This window comes from Aptenodytes patagonicus, chromosome 10 (genome assembly GCF_965638725.1).
Source record: "Aptenodytes patagonicus chromosome 10, bAptPat1.pri.cur, whole genome shotgun sequence".
Lineage (NCBI taxonomy): Eukaryota > Metazoa > Chordata > Aves > Sphenisciformes > Spheniscidae > Aptenodytes > Aptenodytes patagonicus.
This window is the reverse complement of record NC_134958.1, coordinates 20,682,946-20,709,925: the sequence shown is the minus strand read 5'-3', so window position 1 is coordinate 20,709,925 and position 26,980 is coordinate 20,682,946. Positions and strand designations below refer to the sequence as shown.

The window sequence follows — 26,980 nt, the reverse complement described above, 5'->3', positions numbered from 1 at the left end:
CCAACTTTTACTGCAACGCCAGGATCCTGGGAGCCAGCTGTTTTATAAAGTGACCCAACAGCCCAGGGTAAGAAGTACATTTTGTGCTCAGTCTCCCCCGACCGGTTGGCATTCCTCCTCCGCATCTTTGACAAAAGGCAGCCGGCCGCAATTTTCAGTCAGGAGCTGCCGACGCTGCTGGGACAGCAGGCTTGAACGCGCTCCTCAGTCCTTCATGTTTTCCGCAGCTTACATCGTTACTGCCATCGCAACACCGAAGGGTATTACTATTATTTATATCGTACACAAAAGATGCTGACTGCTTCTGGACAGCTACCACCACAGTGACTGGTCCCTCGCCCAAGGGGTTCGTTGTCTCAGTAAGCACGACGAGACGAAGGGCTGGGAGGGGGTACAGCTGGAAACAAGCGGCGGAGCACGGACCCCACAACATCAGTCTCACGGGTCTCTCCGGCACCCCCCGAAGAAGAAGGCGGGGAGCTGAGCTGCCAGCGCTCCGGCCCTTGCGCTGCCGGGCCGCGGGAGGGGGAGCGTCGGGCCGCCCGGGCGGGACGCGCGCTGCCTGAGGACCTGCTGCTGCCACGGGGGCTCGTGAGGGCGACCCGTGAGGGCCGGGGGGAACCAGCCCCGCGGCGCGCTGAGGACGCTGCCGATGGGGGGCGGCGGGCCGCTGTTCCCGCCGGCGGGCTGGGGCAGCGAGGGACGGGCGAGCCGGGCGCGGGCGGCCGCCGCGGCCGTTAGGACCGTTGGGGCGAAGGGAGCCTCCCTCGCCACACGGCGGCAGTAGAGAGCGCGAGGCCGGAGTCCCCTCTATTGTTGTGGCGGAGAGAAGGGCTTTGGGGAGAGGCCCTCTTGCCGCGCTCTCGGTGGTACAAGACGTCATCACGGCGCGACAGCGGGTGTGGCGGTGACGGGGTGGCGGTGGGCAGAAAGCTGCGTGCCCGGCACGGCTCGGCTCGGCTCGGCTCGGCTCGGCACGGCACCGCACCGCGAGGGAGGGCGAAGGCGGCCGCGGGCCGAGGGGAGGCCGCGGCGGGGGTGCTGGGCCCTTGCGTGGCGGGCGCTTCTCGCCGTGCGAGCGGCGGGTGACAAAAAGGCGGGGTTTCCCTCAGGCCTTACTCCTGTGCCTGCCGGGTTTTCCCCTTCCAGAGCAGTGTTTCTGAGGCAGAGTCTTATTGCTGAGCCTAATGGGTTTTCTCCTTCCAGGGCATTCCTGTTAAGATTGCTTCCGTAAAGACATGACCACACAGGTAAACAAAAACACAGCGTTAATTAAACTAATCGCTAGCTTGATATTTTTTTTAGGCTGCTCATACGTAATATTAATTATTTTTTCTTTCTAGTACGGTATTCTCTTCAAGCAAGAGCAAGGTGAGAAAACGTTAACGTGTATTGAATTGTATTGGTCTTCTTGGATGATGTAAAATTGATAGTGGCAGATATACTTGTGGGATGACCTGGATTATGTTTATATTAAGTATAGATCTGAATAACTCAAAAAGAGCTACGCTGTTTTTTCAACAGTGACCTTGGTGACCAAAATACATCATGTGTTTTGAAACGGCGGAAACAGTGTCAAGGCCGTCAGAGCACTGATAGACCTGAAGAGCAAGGGTTCTATTGCCAACATTACAATCAGCCATTTTAGCATTAGCAGAACTAGTCGTTGTCTTCCATCAAAAGAAACCACTTAATTTTTAATTTCTATGCTTATATTCTCTTTTAGCTCACGATGATGCCATTTGGTCAGTTGCCTGGGGAAAAAATAAAAAAGATGGTTCTGAAACAGTGATCTCTGGTTCTTTGGATGATCTAGTGAAGGTCTGGAAGTGGTGAGTGAAGTGCTCGGTATTAACCAGTTTTAACCCTTGGAAGTAGTCAGTGTGGAGATACAGCAGTCTTGAATGTCCATAATCTGCAGGGATGTTAGAAGTTACATCAGGGAAGGGGTAGCCTGGCACGCGGGACTGTTCTCTTGAGCAAGCTTATCTTCATCGGTGCGTGCTTTCTCTTGGAGTGTTAGCATTCTGATGTGCTTTAATTTTCGAAGAACGCAAACCCTTTTGAAAATGCACATCAAATTTTACATGTTGTCTGCCAGAGAATAGTACAACCTGATGTATTTCTAAACCAAAGAATTAGAAATGCCACTTTTTATGAGACAGTGCATTGGGAGCATGTGTACTGTGAAAGGAATAATGGGAATAGAGTAAACGAGGAAATGACATCTTCCTTTTTTATTAAAAAAAAAAATCCTCGTAATCCTCATACAAGTGGCACTGAAGTGTGCTTTTGCAAAGAAATTGTTCTGTCTCTTAGCCAAAGCAGTATTAAGTACATGCTTCGCTTTAATGACGAGTCACTCTCTTGTGGTGATTATAAAAATGTTGGTCGTTGCTTTTCACGCTGTGCTGACAGATTAACGCTCTGCTGTGTAAGTACCCATGTATTGATGTGTAACGGATGTTTCAGTGGGACTACTTACAAACTTAACATGAAGTACATGCTTTGCAGAAATACGGTAAATGATTGATTTGTCAGTTCTTTCCCTTAAGTACGGAGAGCAATTTGTGCGTAGCTATCTTCACATTTCGTGGGTGAAGTCGGATTCCCCTTCTCTTGAACAAAATGGAGAAATGTGGGTTGTCTTGTTTGTTTTTTTTGTCTGAGGTTGGAGATCGGTTAAGTACGCCCCAGCTATTCATAACTAGGCTTTTCTTTCCCTTGAACAAAAGGAATGATGAAAAATTGGATCTACAGTGGACTTTGGAGGGTCACCAGCTGGGCGTGGTATCTGTGGATATCAGCCACACAGGCTCCATTGCAGCATCCAGCTCCCTAGATGCCCATATTCGCCTTTGGGATTTAGAAACTGGCAAACAGATCAAGTCAATAGATGCTGGTCCTGGTAAGATATCCGTGTTAAGCTGTCTCTGCGTAAGAAGTGTGCTTACTCTAGATAGTAAACACTGTACAGTGTATAATTAGGGTATATGAGATGACTAGGTTTTTTTCTTAAATTAAATCTTTCTTTGCAAAAATCTTAGTGATTTTGTGAACTCAGCATAAAGTAGTATCAGACAATTTCACATTTATTTTTTCACCCTACTTGCGCTTTCTCAAATACATTTAAATATGCTTTTTGCTAGATGCATAAAGCAGAATGGAAACCAGCTTGCTCTTACAGATATATTGATAAAAGGATATTTTAAAAAATAATTCAAATGCTTATTCAAATTGATTTACAAAGAAAGTCTGAACTTTCTTCGTAAGCACTGTACTACACTGAACTTGAGCCGTATATGTGATGCTTGTTTGTGGAGTACGTCCAATCCTGGGTGAGAAGTCAAAACACAGTAAAGATGAAGTCTGGATCAATGTTACATCCTCCAAGCTGGAATTCAGGGCCTAAGGTCTTATTCTAAATATTTCATTGGTCCACTGGCAGTCCCTAATTTAAGAACAATCTTGCAGTGTTTTAGGTAATTAATATTAAGCTTATAGAAAAAACCTGTGAATTACATTGTGCCAGATAAATACATTGTACTGCTATAAAAAGGTATGTTTTTTTAAATTCCGCTGCAAGGAATGTTATCTACGTTACATTTGTATACCTGCATTTCTCCTGCATCTTCTGTGCTTTGCTAGATGCTAGTGTTGCTTTCTTTTACTGGTTTAGTGACTTTTGGTACCAGGAGAAAAGTAAGAATTTAGACTTAACTCGTGCAGTCTTAAATTCTAAATTTATTGTTACAGGAGGGTCTAATAAACCTTAAGGTCTTATTAGAAAATGTAATCTTTCACTAAACGGAAATAAGTGGCTCAAGCTATGCTCCATTAATTACACAGAAGGAAGTTAACTTTCATGAGCTTGTACACTCTTCTTGAGAGTATAGAATCACAGAATCATTAAGGTTGGAAAAGACCTCTAAGATCATCAAGTCCAACCGTCAACCCAACACCACCATGCCCACTAAACCATGTCCCTAAGCGCCTCATCTACACGTCTTTTAAATACCCCCAGGGATGGGGACTCCACCACTTCCCTGGGCAGCCTGTTCCAATGTTTCACCACTCTTTCAGTGAAGAAATTTTTCCTCACATCCAATCTAAACCTCCCCTGCCGCAACTTGAGGCCATTTCCTCTCGTCCTATCGCTGGTTACTTGGGAGAAGAGACCGACCCCCACCTCGCTACAACCTCCTTTCAGGTGGTTGTAGAGAGCGATGAGGTCTCCCCTCAGCCTCCTTTTCTCCAGGCTAAACAACCCCAGTTCCCTCAGCCGCTCCTCATCAGACTTGTTCTCCAGACCCCTCACCAGCCTCGTTGCCCTTCTCTGGACACGCTCCAGCACCTCAATGTCCTTCTTGTAGTGAGGGGCCCAAAACTGAACACAGTATTCGAGGTGCGGCCTCACCAGTGCTGAGTACAGGGGCACGATCACTTCCCTACTCCTGCTGGCCACACTATTTCTGATACAGGCCAGGATGCCATTGGCCTTCTTGGCCGCCTGGGCACACTGCCGGCTCATGTTCAGCCGGCTGTCAACCAGCACCCCCAGGTCCTTTTCTGACAGGCAGCTTTCCAGCCACTCTTCCCCAAGCCTGTAGCGCTGCATGGGGTTGTTGTGGCCGAAGTGCAGGACCCGGCACTTGGCCTTGTTGAATCTCATACAGTTGGCCTGGGCCCATCGATCCAGCCTGTCCAGGTCCCTCTGCAGAGCCTTCCTACCCTCGAGCAGACCAACACTCCCACCCAACTTGGTGTCGTCTGCAAACTGACTGAGGGTGCACTCGATCCCCTCGTCCAGATCATTGATAAAGATATTGAACAAGACCGGCCCCAGTACTGAGCCCTGGGGAACACCGCTCGTGACCGGCCGCCAACTGGATTTGACTCCATTCACCACAACTCCCTGGGCCCGGCCGTCCAGCCAGTTTTTGACCCAGCGCAGAGTCCACCTGTCTAAGCCGTGAGCCGCCAGCTTCTCTAGGAGAATGCTGTGGGAGACGGTGTCAAAGGCCTTGCTGAAGTCCAGGTAGACCACATCCACAGCCTTTCCCTCATCCACTAGGCGGGTCACCTGGTCATAGAAGGAGATCAGGTTGGTCAAGCAGGACCTGCCTCTCATGAACCTGTGCTGGCTGGGCCTGATCCCCTGGTTGTCCCGCACGTGCCTTGTGAGCGCCCTCAAGATGAACCGCTCCATAATCTTCCCCGGCACCGAGGTCAGGCTGACAGGCCTCCAGTTCCCTGGATCCTCCTTCCGGCCCTTCTTGTAGATGGGCGTCACATTGGCAAGCCTCCAGTCGTCCGGGACCTCCCCCGTTAACCAGGACTGCTGATAAATGATGGAGAGTGGCTTGGCGAGCACCTCCGCCAGCTTCCTCAGCACTCTCGGGTGGATCCCATCCGGCCCCATAGACTTGTGAGCATCCAGGTGGCGTAGCAGGTCATTGACTGCTTCCTCTTGGATTATGGGGGGTTCGTCCTGCTCGCCATCCCTGTCTTCCAGCTCGGGGGGCCGAGTACCCTGAGGATAACTGGTCTGCCTGTTAAAGACTGAGGCAAAGAAGGCATTGAGTACCTCAGCCTTCTCGTCATCCTCAGTGACAATGTTCCCCCCTGCATCCAATAAAGGATGGAGATTCTCCTTGGCTCTCTTCTTGTCATTTATATATTTGTAAAAACTTTTTTTGTTGTCTCTAACGACAGCGGCCAGATTGCGTTCTAGCTGGGCTTTTGCCTTTCTCATTTCCTCTCTGCACGACCTAACGAGATCCCTGTACTCTTCTTGAGTCGCCTGCCCCTTCTTCCACAAGTGGTAAACTCTCCTTTTTTTCCTGAGTCCCAGAAAAAAAAAAAAAGTATGTAGTAGATTTAGAGTATTAAGAGTAGTTAGGGGGTTAAATGTCTAAACAGATGCATGCAGAACTGACATTGTTGAATAAGAACTAGAAAGAGTATTCAGCTAACTGATTTTTTCTTTTTAACACAGTTGATGCTTGGTCCCTGGCTTTTTCGCCTGATTCCCAGTACCTTGCAACAGGAAGTCATGTGGGAAAAGTAAATATTTTTGGTGTTGAAACCGGAAAGAAAGAATATTCTCTGGACACCAGAGGAAAGTTCATCCTTAGCATTGCATATGTAAGAAGCACAATTGATAATTTCTTACGTGAAATTGCTATTGCTGTAGTATGTTTTAAATCAGATATTTTTGTTTCCATTTATCAGTTTACCTCTACATAATACTAAATAACAGCCATAATTTGATAGTTCCAGATATAAACTGCATGACATTCCCCCCCTGCATATATGGAAAATATACTTTGATCTTGCTTATACGCATATTGTGAGTAAGTCAGCTGAAGTCTTCAGGATTTTTGGAGCCCAGGTATCTTGCATAGATCGTATTTGTGAAAAGTTGCCAAGAGAATGTCGGGGAGGTACATAGCATAAATGCATACAGGTGTTAAATGCATACTTCTTGTGTTTTATTACAGAGTCCAGATGGAAAATACTTAGCCAGTGGAGCGATAGATGGCATTATCAATATTTTTGATATTGCAACTGGAAAACTTCTGCATACGCTAGAAGGTAATGGTTTGCGTATTTGCAATACCCAAGTTCTGGCTTCAGTCCTCAACAAAATTAAAGGATATAACGCAAGTCAGAGTAAGATACAACAGCCATGGCATAAATGAGTTGATGTTTCTGTCCATTAGACAGTATTTAGTTATTTAGTGTGCTGTAACTTAAACCACTTAAAATATTAGAAGCAAACTGTAAACTCAGGCGTGCATCATAAATGTCTATCTCAAAAGATACAGTCAGTAATGCTTAACTAAATTCTTAAATTGCAGTTCCTTCTTGTATTGCAGTGCAGTACAAGGAATGACGCGTGGCAGCACACATTTGGCTTAGCTTATGATTTTTCTTTTTGCTATGGTATCAGTTTTACAGCAGTTTACTTCTGTTTTAAAAAATAACTGAACATTTTTGTTGTAGAAGATGTGCATTTTTCTAACAGATAAATGGGCTTTTAATGTTCATGCAGTTTCTGTCCAGTTTTGTAGTTAATTAAAAACCCAACCACTTAAACAATATGAAATCACATTAGAAAATATGACATAATTTCTAATAAAGATCCACAGCTGAAAAAATAAGATACTTTTGTGTTGCAGTGGACATGCCTTAACATTCAAAGTTCAGAATTACTGTCAGTTTCCATTTTAGGTTGTGCGAAGAAGCATGTAGGGGCATAGAGAGAAAGACTTTTCGGAGGTTGCTTTCTTTTAACAGGGAATGCTGTTCTGGTGTAGCTTCTTAAGCACTGTCATTAGTAAGAGGAATAGCTACATTCTAAGCCATATATAACTTTGAATTTCAGGTCATGCGATGCCTATTCGTTCACTGACATTTTCTCCAGATTCTCAGTTACTTGTAACTGCTTCAGATGACGGCTATATCAAAATCTACGATGTGTAAGTTATTATTTCGCAAGACATGCTAACAGGAAAATAACTATTCAGAGAGGCTGATACTGTAAAAAAATATACCAAACCCTCTGCTCTCTATAATTCCCTTTAGCTTTTGGTGACTTATTTAAGATTCTTTATTACATAAAGAAGAAAATACTACACTCTTAAGAGAGTTTTTAAAAAGTGCGTAGGTGGATGACAGCCTTAACTTGAAAACAAATTACTTTCCTCATATTTGCCCTGTAGGCAACCGGCTGTTTTGTGTATCTGTCCTGTATGTTTGTGTTTACCCATCTTAAACATCTGTTCTGTACTCAAGAAATTATATTTATGACCTATTTCTGTCGCATTGTGCAAAAACTTGGAAGACCCTGGGGAGGAAAAGGCGCTGCTTCAGTGATCTTCACTCCCCTAAACCTGCATTACTTTGCCTTCTTCATGGTGAACCTGTTTTGTCCACCAATGTGTCTTCTTAGTGTCTTCTTTTTATGTTAAGCATTTGAAATGGAAAACCAGAATCTGTTGCAACACCAGTTCAGCTTGGATGAACAAATGTCCAGAAGTCACCTTCCATGACCTTGCACTGAACCATTCCCGACTGCACTAGCTAGAGTATATTCCTGTTGCTTTTTCCCTGGAATTCACAAACCAAATGTTAAAATTTGTTCTTTCCACAGGCAACATGCAAACTTGGCTGGCACATTAAGTGGTCATGGATCCTGGGTTTTAAACGTAGCGTTTTGTCCTGACGATACCCATTTTGTTTCCAGGTATTGAGGATTTTTAACTTGTTTATGCTTACTGAAAAAAAAAGTAAATATAATTTTATATTTCTAAAGGGAGATGGATCATAAAAAGTAAATGTGTACAAATTGCAATGGAATCTATAATGGAGTAACATACATTACAATTAAAGACTCAAGAGCCAATCTGTGATGTGATACCAGTTGTAGTGAATAGTATTTTATAGTGCAAGTCATCCCCCTGCAGTGTAGTTCCCTACAAGTGAAGAACATCTAAACCTAAGAGAAGGGCAATTTGATTCTAAATAGCTGAAAAATTGCTGTTGAATTAAGAAGTACAACCTAATCTAGTTGAACTTTAGTGTTAACTCTTGAAACAGCTCAGGCAGTTGGGGGACCAAGCATATGTAACAGGAGTTTCTTTATCCAAAGAACTTGCTTCAGAGAATTTTCTGGCTAAAATGGGAGTCTTCATTTTCATATTGCAGATACTGAAACAGTACATTTATTTTAAAGGTAATTGGAACCTGGCAGAAGATGCATTCCTTTGCTACTTCATCCCTGTATTGATGGGTGAAAGAGGGTTTATGTCTACCGTATGAGATCTTTTAAGCTTTGCACTAAACTATAGATAATCTATTAATTTAAACATTGATCAATACTATTTTTCTTTCAGTTCATCTGATAAAAGCGTAAAAGTTTGGGATGCTGGAACAAGAACTTGCGTTCACACTTTCTTTGACCACCAAGATCAGGTATGTCTACTATTGCTTTATCTAGGTCACTGTGTTCGCAGGAGAACTTCAGTTGCGTAGTTGTGCACATTCGTGCTTCAACTTGGTGCTGTAGCTTCGGGGTTGGACTTCAGCATGCTGTAATGAAATCTTACAAGTTGCTCATGATTATTTGACACTTAATATTGAACTAATACTCCAAGCGTGTACGTTGATCTCTTCCAAGTAATTACATTTTTCAGGTCCAAATAAGGGCAATCCTGAGTGGCCAAAAGGATTCTTACCAGACTGTATTTTTTATCTTTGTCTGTGGTCTTATTTCTATCACACAGCGTGTGCATGGGAATTATCTAAAAAGATGCTTGAAAGCACCCTTGAAACTTGGGACTTTTTGCTCCTCAAATGTGTGTGATACCCTTTTTTTTGTTTTGCTCAGTGCTGGCTACGTGTGAGGGAAGAGGAAGTTAGGTATCTACCAAGTTACGCTTTTTCCAAATGTTAGGTGTTAAATAGAGCAATGCTATTTTTTAATGGATCATAGAGGAAGACTTAACAAAGGAAATTCTTTCAGATTTTATTTGGGCTCTTTCTTCCATAGTACTTTTTCGCTGGTAACCTTCTTTTCAGTTATCTACTAAAAGCTTTGGGGCTTTTAGTATTGCAGTACCGGATTTCCAGTGTTGTTTTAGCTGTGTCTATGACCTAGTAAGTTTGTGGAAGGCAGAGATGTATCAGCTCTTGGGAAGGCTGGTTTTTGCGTATTAACGCAAAATGGTGTACGAGATTCCCCAAAACATGCTGTTGTCAATATACTCATTCTGTGATCCCATGTTAATATGCTGGGTAGCCTTCACTCTTCCTGGTCTCATCCTGACGACGGAGATGGGGGTCACTTAAGAGTTTGTGTAACTGTCGTTAAGTAAGTCAGAGGACTGACCTGAATTTTTCTAAGTTTTGCACTGCTAAGTAAACGGCTCTCTTAATCAGCCCAAGGATAAACTGGATAATTCTTCAGTCTATCACGATGTGTCAGTCTGCATGAAAACTACTTCCCTCTCTTGCTTTCCTGAAAGCACTGTAAAGTACGCTTTTCAGAAAGACAGGATGGGCAAGAGTGAAAACGTTAGGTTCGATTTATGCAAACCGGGGCAAGTACTTTTCAGCCTTTTTCAAGTACCTATAGATTGTGTAATCCATTGTCAGTAGGAGTGGAATGCAAGAACTTGCCAGGCTACTAGATGGCAGTGTCCTTCTCTGGTTCATCAACCTCATCTGCTGTTAGAGCAGAAGCCATAATTGGACCAGCTCTAATAAGGTGATCTTAAATAATCCTCCCTTTTCTGCTTGTTGTAGTCAGTAAGTATGACTGCTATGAAGACATTTTTTCTTAGTCTCCTGTTGATAACCTTGTGTATGTCCTGTTTGCAGGTCTGGGGAGTGAAATACAATGGAAGTGGGTCCAAAATTGTATCTGTTGGAGATGACCAAGAAATTCATATTTATGACTGTCCAGTTTAAATGTTAACTCTTTGTTAACCCTTTGGTTAACTCTGGTGGCAGTTTTTAAGACTACTGCTATCCTTCTATGTCATTTTTTGGTATGATAAAAGCGTTTTAGTAATGCTGATGTGCAAAATCAGATACATACCAATTTTCATTTTGTTTAGCATGAGAGAAAGCTTTACTTTTTTTAAAATAAAAGCTACAGCTGTAAGTAACTTGTGTCTAATCCTTGGAAAATGTATTTTTGGAAATACGTAGTCATGGATGAAGTAACTGCTCAGTTAATCTCCCCTACCGTTATACATAAATAGACTGGAGCTGGAAAGTGTTGACGAGCTTATTCTAGCCAAAGGAAAAGTGACTGAGGCTATGTGTTGTATGCATGGGAGATGACAGCCTGCTCTCATCTTGATGTTGTCCTAATGAGTGCAATAGGGTCACTTAAGTTGAACACCTGTTCCTGCAATTGTGTAGTGACACGCAACTCATTCATCACAGTTTAATTTCACTAAAGGGTGCTAGTTGTTTCCAACCCTGACTTACACAAACTCTACTAGAAAACCAGATAAAAGGAGAAAAGCTTTAATGTGATCATTCCACTATGGTATCTTGTCATGTTATAGAACAGCAGCAGTATACCCAGCACATGGTCTTAGGTAAGGCTCAAGTACACAAGGCCTAGGAGGAAGTAAAAACCCTTTCTAGGGAAGGCTGAAATACAGAGCTTGAGCTTCTGAAAGATCAAAATTTTATTTGGAAGCATTTGCCTGGTATGTAAATTAGAAGTATGTGGGGTACACTCTGTACACATTAGAAGGATACCTTATAACCCAAAGTTACACTTACATAGAGCTAAGCAGCTGAAGGAATGCTACTCTAATGCAACAAAAGAACACAGGGAAGAATGCTACTGTGCACGGAGTGGGGCACACGCAAAACGCTTTTGAAATACAAAATGAGACACATAGTGTTGCAGCTAACACAAAGTTGAATATGGAGAACAATCTAGACTAGGTCATAGGAGTCTGAGGTTAGAGAAACTTATTTAAATAAAGGGGGTTCTCAAGTGGCTTAGAAAGTACAAGAGAAGCATGATAAAATGTGAACAGTTCTATTTATTAGAAGTTATTTCTGCTATGTTTTATTCTATGAAATTAATTTTCCAGTATGAAAGTATTTACATAAGACACTCCACTTAGCCTCTATCCATATTGCCAAAGTCTTATATAAATAGCATAGGTGAAATAAATTGAGAACCTTCACAGCAAAGAAAAATGTATACCAACTCAGTTGGTTCTCAGCTGTGTGACATTTGCTTTATATATAAAGACTACAAGAACACAATATAAATTAGTTACAAAAAGGTGATACTGACAGCGCAGCAACTCAATTTGCTGAACACAAAAACCACAAGCACTGGCTATTACAGCCATGCAGTTTTCATTGTGAAAATTTACATTTTAGATGACATCCATTCCACCTTGCTTTAAGATGTCTGACATTGTACTCCAGTTCTTGGACCCTCCTCATCTTCTTCATATGCTTCTCCCCCACTGTTACGGTAGGTTTGCTCACTTGGATCAAAATCTTCAAGGTCTACCTGATCCATCTCGTCTGTAATCATAACATCTTCGCGTGGAGGAAGCAGAGCCTCCAGCAGACAGAGTTTCTCCCTTGGGAGCCAGTAGTGCTCTGGGAACTGGACCTACAATTTTATTATTTTTTTTTTTTAATGAATAGTTACTCCTGATGCCAATGCAGATATCTTTGCTACAGAAAAGCAGTCAACTTACCAAAAACTGTATAATTAAGCTGCCTTTGTCCATTGGGGATTTGTAGATAGGCATCCCTTCATTGTAGATACACTTTAGATCACCATGTTTTATCACTTCACCTACACGGAGGTAAGAGATGTAAGTAAGCTTACATGACAGACATTTCATAATCATGAAAAGCAGGGTTATACACAAGCAGCGTTCCCACTGCATCTGAGGGAGACTACTAAGCAACTCGTAGAAAAGGCTGCAAACTGAAGAGTACTAAAACCAAGCTATACAGAAGACAGACCATTTAGGCCATTTCCTCTACTGTAAGAGGATCAGCTTCTCTTAGCACACTCTTCAGGATGAACTGACAGATAATCTAGTAGAGTTTAAGTTTCTGGCCTCTTGAATATTTTCCTGGCTATCCACCGACTGAGGCTGAAGTTTATTATGAAGCATTTGACAGCTTTAGCTATAAATCTGCATGTAATGTTTTAGGAGGATTGACAGGAATGACAAAGAAACAACTAAATTAAATGACTGCAAGTGTAGTTTGAATCTGTCGCATCAACTGGTTAAAAAAAAAAAAAAGACCCCCCCAAAAAAAAACCCAGTCCAGGCACAATGAACCAGGCAAGCAGTTTATATAGCATCAGAACTCTTAAGACCTACCTGGCCTAGATGATATGACAAGAACTCTGTTATCCAGAGTTTCAATGGTCTTTCTGAAACCACATAAAGCCTCTGAGAGTTGAATTCTCATTTTTGTGATTAAGTCATGCCCTCGCCTCTGAAAGACACTGTGATCCTTTTGATCAAGCACGATTATAACATCACCAGGCTCCAGATCGGGCTCCTGGTCACCTTCTCCATGAAATACTATCTTCTGACCATCTTTCATACCTGGAGAAAAGAAACCCATTTATTCTCTGCAGAACTATAGACTATGATTAGGGACACAGGACAAATACACAGTTCTTACCTTTATCAACATGAACTTCTATGATCTTTTTCTCTCTTACAACCTTACAGCCATTGCAGTTGTCACACCTGTCCTTCGGATTTATTCTTTCACCTTGGCCTTTGCATTCTGGACACACAGTTTGGATTTGTTGTACCATGCCAGGTCCAATCTGCTGAACTAGAACTTGCACTCCTCTTCCTTTACACACAGGGCACTTTTCTACTGCCCCTCTCTTTCCGCCATAACCTTTGACAAAAAAGTTAAATCTGATCTCAGTCTTAAAAATAAGTTACTCTATAGTAGTCAGGCTGGAACTCATTGACTTCAAGAGCACCTTTAGGGCAACTTAGAGTAGTTCAGTAATATATTTCCAACGTAACTGGAATTTAGTTTCTATCACAAAACATGCCCCGCAAGTTAGAAGTTCCTACAAGCAAAAGAAAGGCAAGTTTTCTATGCACAGCTTATTTGATTAGCCTCTGCCCCACCTCCCAACACATCTTGGTTATCAAGGAACTATCAGCACACCGACTTCAAGACCTAAACATTCCATTAATACTTTGGAAAGAATCTGCTTACTAAATATTTAATAGAGCAGTAAGATACAAGGCCTCATTAAGATTCACCTCAAAGAAGACCAGTCATTATGGATACTTAATAGTTGTAAAATGAGTTGTGTAATACAAGCTAGACTTCTACCCATAACAATTAAAAAAAAGTGTCACAAAACAGCCATTTATTAAAGTTCTGGATTAAGATACTTTTAATTTAGGTACCCTTAACTATAATCTGCAGTGAGTTTAAGTCTGCCATTAGAACAATAACTTTATACCACTACGTTTAAGAGAGCCTTATTCTTGGATAAGCATAAATAAGAACCCCCCCAGTAGACCTGAGGGGAGGGGAGAGAGAAATAAAAAAACCCACCCCACAATTTATTCCCATCCTCCTCCCAATGTTCTTTAAAAAAAAAGCTTGGAGTAAGAGGGGTTTGAAACCACTTTTTTTTTTTTACCTTCACACTTTGCACAAATAACATTCTTTTGCAGTGCCAGTTTCCTTGTAATACCATTATATAAGTCTTCAAGAGATACACCTAACTGGTGCACAACATTTTTGCCTTAAAAAAAAAAAAACAGACAACAGAAGAAAAAGATTAATTCTGGTTCAGCTGTTTTAAGGACAAATGTTTATTTAAAGGCTTCTACAGTTGTTCATGCATGCACAGTCTCAGTGAAGAAACGTAAAGTTCATTCCAAACTTTGAACACAGTTCAGCCCCCTTAAAAGCCTATGCAGTTCCATCAGCTTCCACTGAGCTGCACCCACTTACGTCAGAACGTAAAGTTTAGCTGTAATTAAGCAAAGCATCATTAAAGCCACTCTATCCCTGCTCCTACCCCTAGTTTTGTAAGCTTAACTGAAACAGCAAGATGCAAGGACACTACCAGCTTCAGATCTAGTCAATTCAGAAGTTGCTATTATGCCTACCTACGAATTTTAATGCCACTTCATAGCATAATTTCAAAGATTTTACAGCAAGTTACTACTTGCACCTTCAACAGACATTGGGCATGGAAAAAGACAAAAATCATACTGTGCTTTTGGCAGCACTCTGTACTCAGTTTCATGTAATTTCGCCCAAATATTTTGATGAGATTTAACATTACTGAGGTTTAAGTTGATGGTGTCCTTTGAAGCAAGTTGCCCAAAGCATATGAGCAAGTAAGGCACAGATCTGGAAAAAAAGTAACTTAAACCAGGTCTAATTCAACTGCTCTAACCTACCAATGTTTCCCCCACCCTACAGATTACCCGCACCCACTTCAACAAAAAATAAACAGAACTCATCAGAAAGATTGCTATTGCTACGTCATGTTATCTACTTTATTAGAATCTTAATGGTAGAGTAACTAAAAAAAAAAAAAAAAAAAATCATAGTTTACTTGATCTATCGTTGCAACGAGCAATATCCACACTATGTGCACTTAGCAGAACAGCAGTACCATAGCACAGGTGTTTTATGCTTAAGTGCATGGTTAGAGTTTCTAGAACTTGTTTAGAACTGTGTACCTCTTCTCTCTCTATTCATTCGGCCTCCACCACCAAAGAACATGTCAAAGATGTCCATGGGTGAAGAGAAGCTGCCGCCACTCAGGCCTCCTTCTTTAATAGCCTGCTCCCCACCCTGGTCATAGAGGTCCCTTTTCTTTGGGTCCGACAGAACTTCATATGCCTGCGATATGAGTTTAAACTAAAAAGAAAAAAGAAGCTCTGAGCAACTATGACCAAGAGGAGAAGTAACCCTCTCATATGCAACTCCATCTTCAGATTGAGCCACTATAGCACTCTCTTGTAGCATGTCTTTTTCCAAAAGGCAACTCTCTAAACAAACGTGTAATAGACTGTAACAGTACACTTTTGTCCAAGAAAACCACCCTTTTTCTCCCTCTCCCACCTCCTCCCATGTTACAAGTGGGCTTAATTCAGCATCACATCCAACTTACAGGTGTATGCAAACTACACTTCGATGATTGTGGTAGTTGCAACCATTATACACCTCTAACAAATCCATTTAGAAAGGGATATGATACTATCCCCAAGTCTTGCAGGTCCCCAGACACTCAATGGCCACAGCAGTGCTAGTCATTCTGTAGCTACACAGGGATCCTTCGTGCCTGCTGAGCTGCTACATCCAGCTAGAACTACACAGAGATTTAAGTGACCAGACACTGGTGTTGCTTACTCATCGCAAATAGAAGGGCTCAGATACAGATCAAAGCATCCACTTTATCAAAAAAATTAAGGGATTTTTTAAAATAGCTATCAAGAATTTCCTATTAAGATGACTAAGTCAATTTTTAAACACAATTTGCTATTACTGAAATAATTACTTCCATTTTAAACATTATTTACTTATGACCAGGTAAAGTGGTGCAAGTAAAAAAGCAGGCCAAAAATAAAAGCAGAAAAGGTTACCTTTGACTATGTTACTATTTAACTAACTTGAGTTTTGTAAATTACTGTACTAGATACACAAATATGGAGCTTCTGTTCCTATGTTAAGGTATTACCGGACCAGCTTTTAGATAAATAATCCTATCATTCAAGTTTTCCATAGTTCTCCAATTGTGGTGCTCATTTATCCTCGTAGGCAACGTGTGGAGTTGAGCGGGTCTCTGCTAATAGCATGTAGAATGGTTTTGTTGTAAAACAGTCCACCCATGTGCAGCCCAGTGATTTCCTCTGGATAGTTACCTTGTACATCTGCATTAGCACTTTCTCTGAAGAAAACTCATCCTGTTCAGGAACACAAATCCATCCAGTGCAACCCCAGCACGCACAGTAGTGCTGGCAGCTGGATCCACCCCTGGCCTTTGCAACATCTGACACAGCACGATGGCCGTTAGGACACTACACATCCTTTCAGCTTTGCCTGTTTTAACCAGCATCTCTGTAAGAATGAGCTCCCGTTGGCAACTATGGGGAGACCGGTAAGGAACTGCGTCCAGAAAGAGGAACTAAGGCATCCCCTCCTGCCACAGCTGGGCCATCAGGCCTGCTGCCAGCTTCACATGTCTTTTACAGACTGAAGAACGGGAGCATTCATTTCATCGCACTATGCTGCGGGAAGGGCGTTATGTCCGTCCTTTAGGCAAAGCAGAATTTTAAAGCAAAATTAAGGGCGCGCTTTCCACCTCTGTACGTGAACAACGACCGGTACGCGGAGGACCCGCGGTGCCCCACACACGCGGCTCTGCGCCAGCCCCCGCGTCCTCCCGGCGGAGTCGCCCATCTTGAGGCCCGGCGGCGCCCGCAGCCAGCCCGGCCGGCGCAGGCAGGGCCTGGGCTCGGCCCCGGCCCGCCGCGGCTCCGCGCCGCCCCGCCGGAGGGGCCTGCCCAGCGCATGGGGGCGCCGCAGGCGCCGCCGCCTCACCCGCGGCGACCCGCCGGCCCCAGCCCGGCCCCGGCCCCCGCCTACCCGCTCGCCCTCGCTGGGGTTCTTGTCGGGGTGGTACTTCAGCGCCAGCTTGCGGTAGGCGCGCTTGATCTCCTCGGAGGAGACATTGGGCTTCACCTGCAGGATGTCGTAGTACTCCGTCTCCTTCACCATAGTGCCCTGCGGGAGGACGCGCCGCGTTACGCCGCATTACCCGGCCTTACCCCCGGTTACGCCGCCGCTCAGGACGCGCGTCCCAGAGCGGGCCGCCACCTGGGCCGCCACCCCGCCCGCCATCCCGCAGAGGCCCAGCGGGCCGCGCTCACCGCCGCAGCCGCCCCGCTCCTGCTGCCCGCTCGCCGATCACCGTTGCCCCGCCTCTTCCGCGGGTTTTATATGGGCACCGGCCGAATCTTCTGGAATGACGCCGCCCTACGTCACGGCCCTGGAACGGTCTAGAATTGCCGCGCGTGACGTCACCGCCGGTACGTGCAGGGGGAGGAGCTCTTTTCTGCCCGCCACTTCAGGAGCGTGTGGGTGGTGGCGCGGGGAGGGGAGGCGCTGCGCGGTGAGGGCTGAGGCGAGCCGGGGAGGTCCCTCCCCACCGTCCTCCTGAAGGAGGAAGCTCTCCAAGGGGCGGTGCTTTCTCCGCCAGGTATCACAGGTTTTGGTCACTAAAGTGTGATTTTACGGCAGCCTTCTTAATTAGCGGCAGTTTTCCCTCCCTTCTCTCCTGTAAAATTCATTGATTCACGTCTGGCCTTGGGAGAGTCCGACGAACGCCCTTGTCCAAACTTACCCGTTCCTGGGAAGCAAGTACTGGCCGCATGTTAGAAGTTGTTCTTGTAAGTTAATCTGTTGGATTCCTGACGCCTTGTTCCTCAGTATTTTGGGCGTTTTAAAATTAATTGAGCCAGTAGCGTGCCCCTGCTCTCTATCTGTTTGTTGCTCACCCTTTCCTCAAGCCGGCCTGCTGAGAGCGGGCTAGAAAGCGGGGTTAGTTTTCATCTTTCTCCAGGCAACCGAAGGTCTCCAATTAATTATTTACTGCTCAGGTGAAAGGAGATAACTGGTGCTGGTGTGGGAGCTGAGTAAAAGCATGTTTCTGTAGAAGAGGACAAATTAATGCTGAAAATCACAAGTGAAAAATACAGAAAAGCTGTTCAAACTCGAGATGAGTAGAAATGCTTACAAGCTGTTTTTATTCCAGGAGAGAGTTCTTTATTCCTGGGAGCAGTTTTAGAAAACAAGAACATCTCCTGTGGTTATGATAACCCAAAGGCTGCAGCACTCTGTCAACTGCAATACAGGTAAAAAGTTAAGATGACTGAAGAAAAGAACCCGTTGCATTGTCTAACAGTGGAAAATGGAGAAAAAGAAAAGGGGAAAAAAAAAAAAGCAATGTGTGTTTTGAATGAAAAATTCTCATGGTTTAATGTCTAGTGACATTATAATGAACTTCTTACTGTATTTCAGGTAAATACTATTAGAAGATTGAATTAATACAATCTGTTCTTTGTGTACTCCTGCTTGTATTAAGCATGTAGACTTACTAAAGGAGGGGGAGCTAATCTACAGGAAAAAAAACCCAAATATTAATGAAAGGAATAGTTCAAAACCACAAGAAAGAAATCAGTGTTGGTAACTATTATTTTCTCGAAGGATAATTATCAGTAGCTGAACATGTAAATCTGTGTTTTGCAATTGTGAAATTATATTGACAAGTAAACAGAAATTAGTTTCTAAAATAACTATAGTATGTTACTCTGTAAATTTGTAGGCTGAGAACTATATATCCCTTTTTTTAAGGGGGAAAAAAAGTTTATTCTAGTAATGGTCTTCACCTTAAAGATAAAGTAGCTCTAATCCTATAGTCCTGAAGATAATATTCCTGTTTAAGAAGACATGATAAATCTGTTAATAGCTTTGCAGTAGCTGAATGCTTCAGCAGATGAGAGTCTTTCAAAGCACATAATAAATTTCACTGAGAATTGAAGTTCCGAGATCAATTTATAGTATGTTGTAAAGAGACAGTATATAATTTCTGTGAGTAGAAACCCTTGTGTAGGTATATGTAGATACTGGTAAATATAATATGAACTCAGACTCGTGGGTGGTTTCTTACTGGTAACCGTTGTTGCTAGTAGTAACAGTCAAAAACCTTGCTGGTATGGATCTTTGCTTAAGAGGATTGAGCCTTCTGCTTTGTTTCCTTTCATTTTATTTAGAGGGAGCTATCAGGTTATATTTACTTTAATATTAAGTATTTGTTTTCTCCATCTTTGGTTCCAGTTGGTACAACCAAACTCCTTATTCATTCAAAGAATTAGTGGGAAAAGTAGTAAGGGATGGTGTTTTGGATTAGAAAAATAGGAGAGATGTCAGTCCATCAGTATTCTTTGCATCATCACCTGCATCTCCTGCATTGCTCTAGTCTGAGAACTGCAGTCATCCTGATACCTGAGGGGAACGCAATACTTCTCTAGCTGTCTGAAGCAAAACATTTTCTTTTCTATTTATCAATACTGTACTTATGGAACAGAGTTGGAATCCTCAGCAGCTGATTTTACTCATCTAATTTGTCATAATTAGTCATAAATGTAATACAGCCTTTAGACATGCAGACATATTTCTCAGCAATTATAGTGGTGGTTCCTTTACTCAACCAACCTCGTGATCGAGTGTGTATATCCTCAATTCTGTTTCTTTTGCTACACACCTTACCTCCTTAAGCCTGGCTGTTCCTAACCAGCAGTTGCTAAGCCGTTTCTCAGACGAACAGCTGATCTCTTTTACTATTCTTTCCCTTCCTTTCCTTCCTGCCACACGTAATATTATGAATCACCTTGTCACTTTTTACTTGCACAGTATCAAATTTGTGTGTAGCTGTAAGCAGGAAAACAAGCAGAGAATTTCTGTTCTCTGCAAGTAGGCAGGAGTGGACTGGGAGTGGGGAATAATTAGATCCTACTGCCCGTTTCATTCAACCACCAGAGGACTCTGCCTTCGGTTCTGAAATAGGTATTCCCACTGTTAGCACAAGAGTCAAAATCCTGCCTCCCACCTGGCCTTGGGAGCATACAGCATCTTTATATGCTACAAGAATTATGCGTTTATCTTTTAATCTCTGCTATATAGCAGAAATACTATAGTAGAAATACTCATAGAATCTCCTTGTTTGCATTTCCGTCTTTTATCTGGCCATTTCTCATGAATCATGCCTTCTAAACTGTGAAGCTGTTGTTGGAAGCAGCGTCCTGGAGACACAGGTAAGAGTACAATCTGCTGAATTGCAGCAGCAGTTTCTTGCAGCACCCTTGTTTTTTGCAAAGAAGTTCCAAGAATAACTTCCATTACAGACACCTGAAAAAAAAAAATCGGGAATCTGAGGGCTTGAAGCTTGTGTCTGTTTTCAGTCACACTGCACGTGCATACAGAGCTTCAGTAGTCCCTCCGGAAGGTGAAATCAGAATCACAACAGACTTTCCTTGGTGTTGAGCTGGATTCCTTCAGCATCCAAACCTGAACAGGTATCACGATTTCTACAAAGCTGTTAGGAAAACACCCTTTAAATAATATTTTTAACCAATGATTTTTAGTCTTACTTAAAATATACTTTTAAAAGGCTATTTAAAGTATAACAGTTTCATGTAATGGACCTTTAATGGTACTGGAACTTTTCCCCCATAATTAATACCTGAAAAGGATGTTTTGTACAGAAACACGCTCTTAGGAAAATCTTTTTGCCTGTGATGGAAAGTAAAAGATCTGTATCTGCAAGAAAATATAAATGATGGCGTTTTAGGGCAGTGTATAGTGAGTGACTAGCAACTTTAGAGGATTTTTCTGGGGCAAGTTTTAATTAAAATGTGCAACAATCTGTAGTAATTAATTTTAATTGCTAGTAATACAGAAGGAGTAAGACCTGTTTTCAAAGTGCAGTTTTGATTGGTTAAAGGCTGGTCATCTCTAAGTGGTTTGGGCCTGTAGAAAATTCAACTGCAAATATATGAATATTTGCAGTTATGGGACAAATGAATACATATAGATAAAGGTGAAAATGCAAGCTACTTACTTTGAGTCTAAAACAATCTTTTCCTCAGAAAGGAGCAGCAAAATTGTTTCTAGATGTGCCTGTCTTCAGACCAGCTGTTGTTTTGACCTGACAGAATGTTCTGCCTCTCTCCAGTTGCTCCGAAACAGCGGCCTCTTTCTCCAGATGTGCATTCACAGCTACTTTTTTTTCCCCTTACGATTCTCTTCCTTAATTAGTACAAACTGGTAGTTACAGGCAAATCTAAGATGCTTTTGTTATTGGCACTCAGACTCCAGAAGCTTTGCACAAACTAATCTGTGTTTTTCTCTATATTGTTGTGGAACAATTCCCTAGAAAGCAGAATGCATTGTTCAGAAAAGCAAAATGAAATTCCTGTTGCTGTGGCATGGTCAAAGAGAGAAAACATTTTCACAGAGAGATGGCTACTGGGAATTTCGTGAAATACTAATACATGCAGCTGGTTATGCTTGTGGATAGCAAAGTGTTTTGTGGGATAAACTGCTTCACCTGATGAATGTACATGAGGTAGTCTCATTGGTTTTGACTATCGATAAATTCTCTTCAGTGCTGCAAGTATGGGGAGACGCAGCTAGGGGTAAAAGTTGTCCTTTTCCTAATCTGAATTCCTTCATTAGAAATGAATTAGTGTAAAAAGTGTATGTGAGTTTAAAAAGATGTTGCGTGCCTGGGGCTTTTCATTATGGAATCTGCCCTCGGCATCTTCTTGGCCCAAGCTAGCTTAAATTTGTTGATCTTTAAGGTGTGCATTGAGACTCATTTGTTTACTAAGACTTAAATGGAGGCTTAGCCACAGTAATGTTTGAAGACGTGTTTGGATTTAGAATTTTGCTTAAACCCTGAAACCTACTCTCGTTTAAGAGTAACTGTGGAGTTGGTTATGTTTTTATCTTAGCTAAAATGTTTTAGAGGCCAAAATTAAATCTTTAATTTTATGAGAAACTGGGAGGGGGAAATAAAAAAGATGTATGAATGTATTGTATGTGAAAACTGTATATAATCACAGTAAATGCAGTTAACAGCCATTCAGGAACGTAGCAGACAGAGGGCTGCATTAGTAGCAAGTTGAAAAACTGATAGGCTTTAAGAGGACTGATGTGAAATAATGAAAAAAAATTAGAAGTGGTGCCATTTTTGTAAATAAATGTAACAAAGCCTTTGAAATAGAAACCGTAAAGGTTATTAGATGTTTTGCTGGTGGTTGTTGTGGGGTGAGGGTTTTTTTTTGTTTTGGTGCTGGAAGTCTGGAATAACAATAGGACTACCAGTTTAACATCATGCTTGTACCAAAAAGCATTGTTTTACACCAAGATGTTTGTTACCAGTTACATGATTTTTTTTTAAGAAAAAAAAAAGGCCAATCACGCAGAGTTGTTTTGTTACATGGATCAACAACCTGCTTAAACTAATTGGGATGAACAGCAAGGAGCATCCAGAATTAGTAGACTCCTCCATTTGTTTTAAATAAATACAAGTTTTATGGCGAAACATAGACATTCTTGCCTTACAAGTAAAGAAACGGGGGAGTACACAGCTATGGGCAGTTTCACGTTGCCATAGCGGCATTGTGAATTAAACCTGAAACATCCTGTCCCAAACATGAAGGGGTGTCATACGCTTCACCCACACTGAGGCTGATCTGTGCGTTGTGGTTGTGTTGGTTACTGACCTTACTAACAACATTGCTTTGTTCCGGCCTCTGTAATATTTCTGTTTGGGATCTTGTGACAGTGCAAGTTTGTGGTGACAGTGTCTTCAACTCTAAGTATCAGTCACTAGTTCCTGAAAGGTACCAATCATAGTTGTAGAGCAAAGGACGCAAACAGTATATGAGCTTTATTTGCCTCTTAATTTCCTTCATAGCTTTGTGAGCCTGTCAACACCCAGAAATCTTAACCTGTAGCTGGAAAAAGCAGCCCATCCCACTGCAAAAATTCAGTCTGAGTCTAGTGCAGTCTTGTGCAAGTTGCATGCAGGTAGATATAGGCATAAAAGAAAAGGACCATAGTATCATGGAAACTGCAGCATGTAAAAATCATTTGAAGGTGAAGATCATCCCTTACTGAACTCTACATAAGTTGCTAGCCTCATTTGTTAGGATTTATTACTTGAAACTTGAAGAGCACCTAGAAATGTTGTACCAGAACTACAAAGGCAAATTCTGTGTAGAACTATTTCTTACAGCATGACGTTCATAAGCCTATTGTTAAAATGACAGGACTGTTTGTAGCTGACAATTGCAGGAAACTTACAGTTTAGCACAATCATGTGAGTTTTCTATTACAGTCAAACAATGCACAGTCCCAAAAGCAACTCTTCTCCACCAGTCCCCCCCGATAAATTCCCCTTGCTTCACAGCCTGACTGCCCTGCAGCCACTTTTGTTACTAAGGGAGTGATTTAGCATCGGGGAGTCCTTGATTGTGTCAAAATTATTTTCTAACCTTCAATTAGTTTAAGGAAGTTGTCCTGGTTTTGGCTGGGATAGAGTTAATTTCCTTCCTAGTAGCTGGTACACTGCTGTGTTTTGGATTTAGTATGAGAATAATGTTGATAACACAGTGATATTTCAGTTGTTGCGAAGTAGTGTTTACACTAGTCAAGGACTTTTCAGCTTCTCATGCTCTGCCAGCGAGAAGCTGGGAGGGGGCACAGCCAGGACAGCTGACCCAAACTGGCCAAAGGGATATTCCATACCATACAACGTCATGCTCGGGATATAAACTGGGGGGACTTGGCTGGGGAGGGGTGACGGCTGCTCGGGAACTGGCTGGGCATCGGTCGGCGGGTGGTGAGCAATTGCATTGTGCATCACTTATTTTGTATATTCTTTTGTCATCATCATTATTATTATTATTTTTCCTTCCTTTTCTGTCCCATTAAGCTGTCTTTATCTCAACCCACAAATTTTACTTTTTTTTTCCTGATTCTCTCCCCCATCCCGCTGGGGAGGGGAGAAGTGAGCGAATGGCTGTGTGGTGTTTAGCTGCCTGCCGGGTTAAACCACAACAGAAGATTATACGAAAAACAGAACAGAAAAATCCTTTCTAAACACAATATATATAGAAGAGATGTATATTTGAAGGTTTCTGTTTATTCGCTGAAAGTACAAGTTTTAGAGAATTAACACCCATTTTCCTTCTATGAGACCAGCCAGTTACCTAGCTGCTCGACACCCAAGATGCAACTCAAGCAAGGTAATTAGTTGTCGTCTAATTGGATTCTTTCCCATAACACAGCATGTAAAATATTTTAGATGACCAGAAGAAGAAAAAAACAACGAGATTTCTTGCAACAGTTTAATCCTGTTTTTTCTTCATGATATTTCTGGAAAGCTAGTTGCAAGCCCATGGAAGATACCTAGCAGCTTTCTGCAAGGAATCATCGGAACAAAGTGGGATTTTTGAGAATTATCCCAAAATGAAGGAACTAAATCAATCCTGACAAAAATGAATTTTCGCTGCCTAAGATGATGCATTTTTACCATTGAAATATTCCCTGTTCTGTGTTCGGATATTTTCAAAGCAAGTTTCTGGTGTGAGAATAGACCCCTTAGAATCCCACCGCGAAGTTTTCTTTCTTTTCCTTTCATTTCAAATTGTATTGTCTACAATTAGGCATTTGGATATGGTGCAAGATATTCTGGAATAAAATTCACATATTTCTATGAAGTTAGATGTTTACTAGCCTTACATTTTCCTAATCACTATGGCTGTCTTTGTACCACTAAATAAAATATTCTAGATCTTGTTCTCTGGCTCTGAAGGCAAATGGTATGGCACAGCTTGCATCCCTCTCTTCCTCTTCCAGAGAGGGTAGTCATTAACATCGTCTCCCAGTAACAGCCCCTGGCCTGGGTTATCCCCTGCTGTAGGGAAATGCCAGTTCACACAGACCAAAACCATCCCAGGGAAGGTGCTCACAGTGGGTGGCTTGAGCCATTCCCTGGATGTTGTTTGTTTACTAGTAGAGAAGTAGCCTAAGAATCTAAACTAGACTTTCTTACATCCTGGGAAGTAATTTGTTTAGTCATGCGTAGAAACTTCTACAGTATATGATAGGCCTGGTTGGGTGAAGTCGATGAAGTGCTGGTATAGTTGTGATGCTGGAGGAGGTGCTTGGCTGTTGCAGTACTGGGTTTCATAGGTATAATTGACTCGAAGGCATTTCCTAATGTAATTAACCTGGGTTTTCTTTAAGAAAATAACTTAATTGAATGTTCTTTTTTGAAACTAGAGTTAATAAAATTAGAATTGCTTCAACTTCTGTGAACGAATTCATTGGAAATCTTGGCAAAAGAAAAGATTTGCATCTTAAAGCATTGTAGACTCATTAAAATTCTTCTCATGGATAATTAAAGAAAACTGAATTAAAAGGAAAGTTTAACAGTAAGCAGCTCACAGGCACTGCGACATTTCAAGCATGTTAAAATCAGAAAGAAATAGCTTTTGTAGCTGTAGTCTCCTCCTCTTGTATTACGTGTTGTTTTTTTTAACAAATAACCAGTTACTGTTGGTTTCTTCAGTTGTCCAAGTAGCTTATTTATGCCTGACCCGCACAGTTCTTTAGCATATTTGTGACCAGCTTTAGAGGGTTTGTCAGCATGCCTAACAGTGGAGAGACTCTTACGAAAAAATTACAAGATGAAAATGCAATGAATATTTCAGAAAGCTATGAAAATGGGTAAAGTAGCTTGAGTATTTATTTTAACAAACTGATTTACCAATTTTTCACAACTTAAGCTTGTCTTCTACGACTGTGCAGATCCACAAGAACCTTGTCTGCCTAATGGTGTCTCTGCTATCTAATGCAGAATAAGGTGTATCTTTTGAGGCTAGAATGAGAGAAAACTGTAATAAAGATTCTAAATGGATTTATTCTCCTATGCTAACTTCTAGTTTGGCGTTAAACGTAATAGCTTCATTCAGTTTGGATTATGTTGCTTGTATCCTATTTGCATATATCTAGTTGTATAGCACTCATTTTATAGCACAGAGGCTCTTAGCCTCAGAAGTGGGCTCAGCAGAAGTTCGTGTATAGCAGTTCCGACAAGAGGTATGCTTAGCCTGTGGCTCAGCTGCTCACAGCTTAGCAAAAACATGGAATGCTAGCAAAAATACTGGTAAACTACTAGACTCTTACGCTTCAGTAAATTAAACAATTAATGTTTTTTCAACCATGTGGTGAGACTGTAGGTGTTCTCAAATACCAGAAAATAGCAAATTTCAGATAGTCAAGAAAAAAAAACCAGTCAGTGCTCCTGTACCCATCCCTTCATGTGTCTCTGGTGGTAAGAGCGGCACTGAAGACTCTCGAGGTTCGGTACCAGTTGCTCTGCACGTATTACAATGCATATAATCTACTTTGAATGGACTTTCAAAAATACCCTAGGTGCAGCTATGGAAGTAGGTCTCTCTTCCCTCCTGAATATGGGGGAATAATCCTTAGATGGTAATTTGCCTTTGTGGTTGAGCATCTTCCCTTCAAAGGCAACAGAACTTAACCAGGTAACCTGTATCTTAGAGCACGAACTGGGAAACTTCATTTTAGAAGAGTTTGTTTTAGGGTCTGTATTACCTCTTTACATGTAAGATAACCCTACTGGCTGCTGTTGTCTTTCTGTCCTAGGCAGCACAAAAGGGAAAAAGACTTTGTTTTTCCTGTTACTCTGTTACTGGAATGGTATCTTCTGTTAGAGAAAGCTCCCCATCTCTAGAGTTTGTGGAAATACCTATTTTAAGAATAGAACAACACATCTCACAGGGAATATTTTATCTTC

The 26,980-nt window shown here is 42.0% G+C and overlaps 3 protein-coding genes across 9 annotated transcripts in view; 2 read left to right on the top strand and 1 right to left on the bottom strand.

Moving 5' to 3' along the window:
* Positions 1 to 340: 340 nt before the first annotated feature.
* On the top strand, positions 341 to 10,676 carry SKIC8 (SKI8 subunit of superkiller complex). Of its 5 annotated transcripts, none has more exons than XM_076348418.1 (11): positions 341 to 359; positions 1,207 to 1,250; positions 1,344 to 1,371; positions 1,727 to 1,832; positions 2,736 to 2,908; positions 5,999 to 6,147; positions 6,504 to 6,597; positions 7,391 to 7,484; positions 8,159 to 8,251; positions 8,901 to 8,979; positions 10,387 to 10,676. In XM_076348418.1, the coding sequence occupies exons 2-11, from the start codon at positions 1,239 to 1,241 to the stop codon at positions 10,474 to 10,476; spliced, it is 918 nt and encodes a 305-aa protein (XP_076204533.1). In that variant the 5' UTR covers positions 341 to 359; positions 1,207 to 1,238; the 3' UTR covers positions 10,477 to 10,676. The 5 variants fall into 5 exon arrangements, with proteins under 5 accessions (XP_076204533.1, XP_076204532.1, XP_076204534.1 ...); XM_076348417.1 differs by lacking the exon at positions 341 to 359 and adding an exon at positions 851 to 869; XM_076348419.1 differs by lacking the exon at positions 341 to 359 and adding an exon at positions 903 to 921.
* An 882-nt stretch (positions 10,677 to 11,558) lies between these two features.
* Positions 11,559 to 17,540, bottom strand: DNAJA4 (DnaJ heat shock protein family (Hsp40) member A4). 2 transcript variants are annotated; one of them, XM_076348422.1, is made up of 8 exons: positions 17,454 to 17,540; positions 17,170 to 17,307; positions 15,261 to 15,441; positions 14,204 to 14,308; positions 13,207 to 13,434; positions 12,897 to 13,127; positions 12,255 to 12,355; positions 11,559 to 12,166 (listed from the first exon to the last, which is right to left on the bottom strand). In XM_076348422.1, the coding sequence occupies exons 2-8, from the start codon at positions 17,299 to 17,301 to the stop codon at positions 11,948 to 11,950; spliced, it is 1,197 nt and encodes a 398-aa protein (XP_076204537.1). In that variant the 5' UTR covers positions 17,302 to 17,307; positions 17,454 to 17,540; the 3' UTR covers positions 11,559 to 11,947. The 2 variants fall into 2 exon arrangements, with proteins under 2 accessions (XP_076204537.1, XP_076204538.1); XM_076348423.1 differs by lacking the exons at positions 17,170 to 17,307; positions 17,454 to 17,540 and adding an exon at positions 16,446 to 16,802.
* Positions 17,541 to 25,755: 8,215 nt separating this feature from the next.
* The window catches only part of ACSBG1 (acyl-CoA synthetase bubblegum family member 1), a 37,959-nt gene continuing 36,734 nt past the window's right edge, over positions 25,756 to 26,980 (top strand). For both annotated transcript variants that reach the window (XM_076348421.1, XM_076348420.1), the window contains exon 1: positions 25,756 to 25,884. In XM_076348421.1, the coding sequence (XP_076204536.1) occupies positions 25,805 to 25,884 (80 nt within the window). In that variant the 5' untranslated portion in view covers positions 25,756 to 25,804. The remainder of the gene's footprint in view (positions 25,885 to 26,980) is intronic.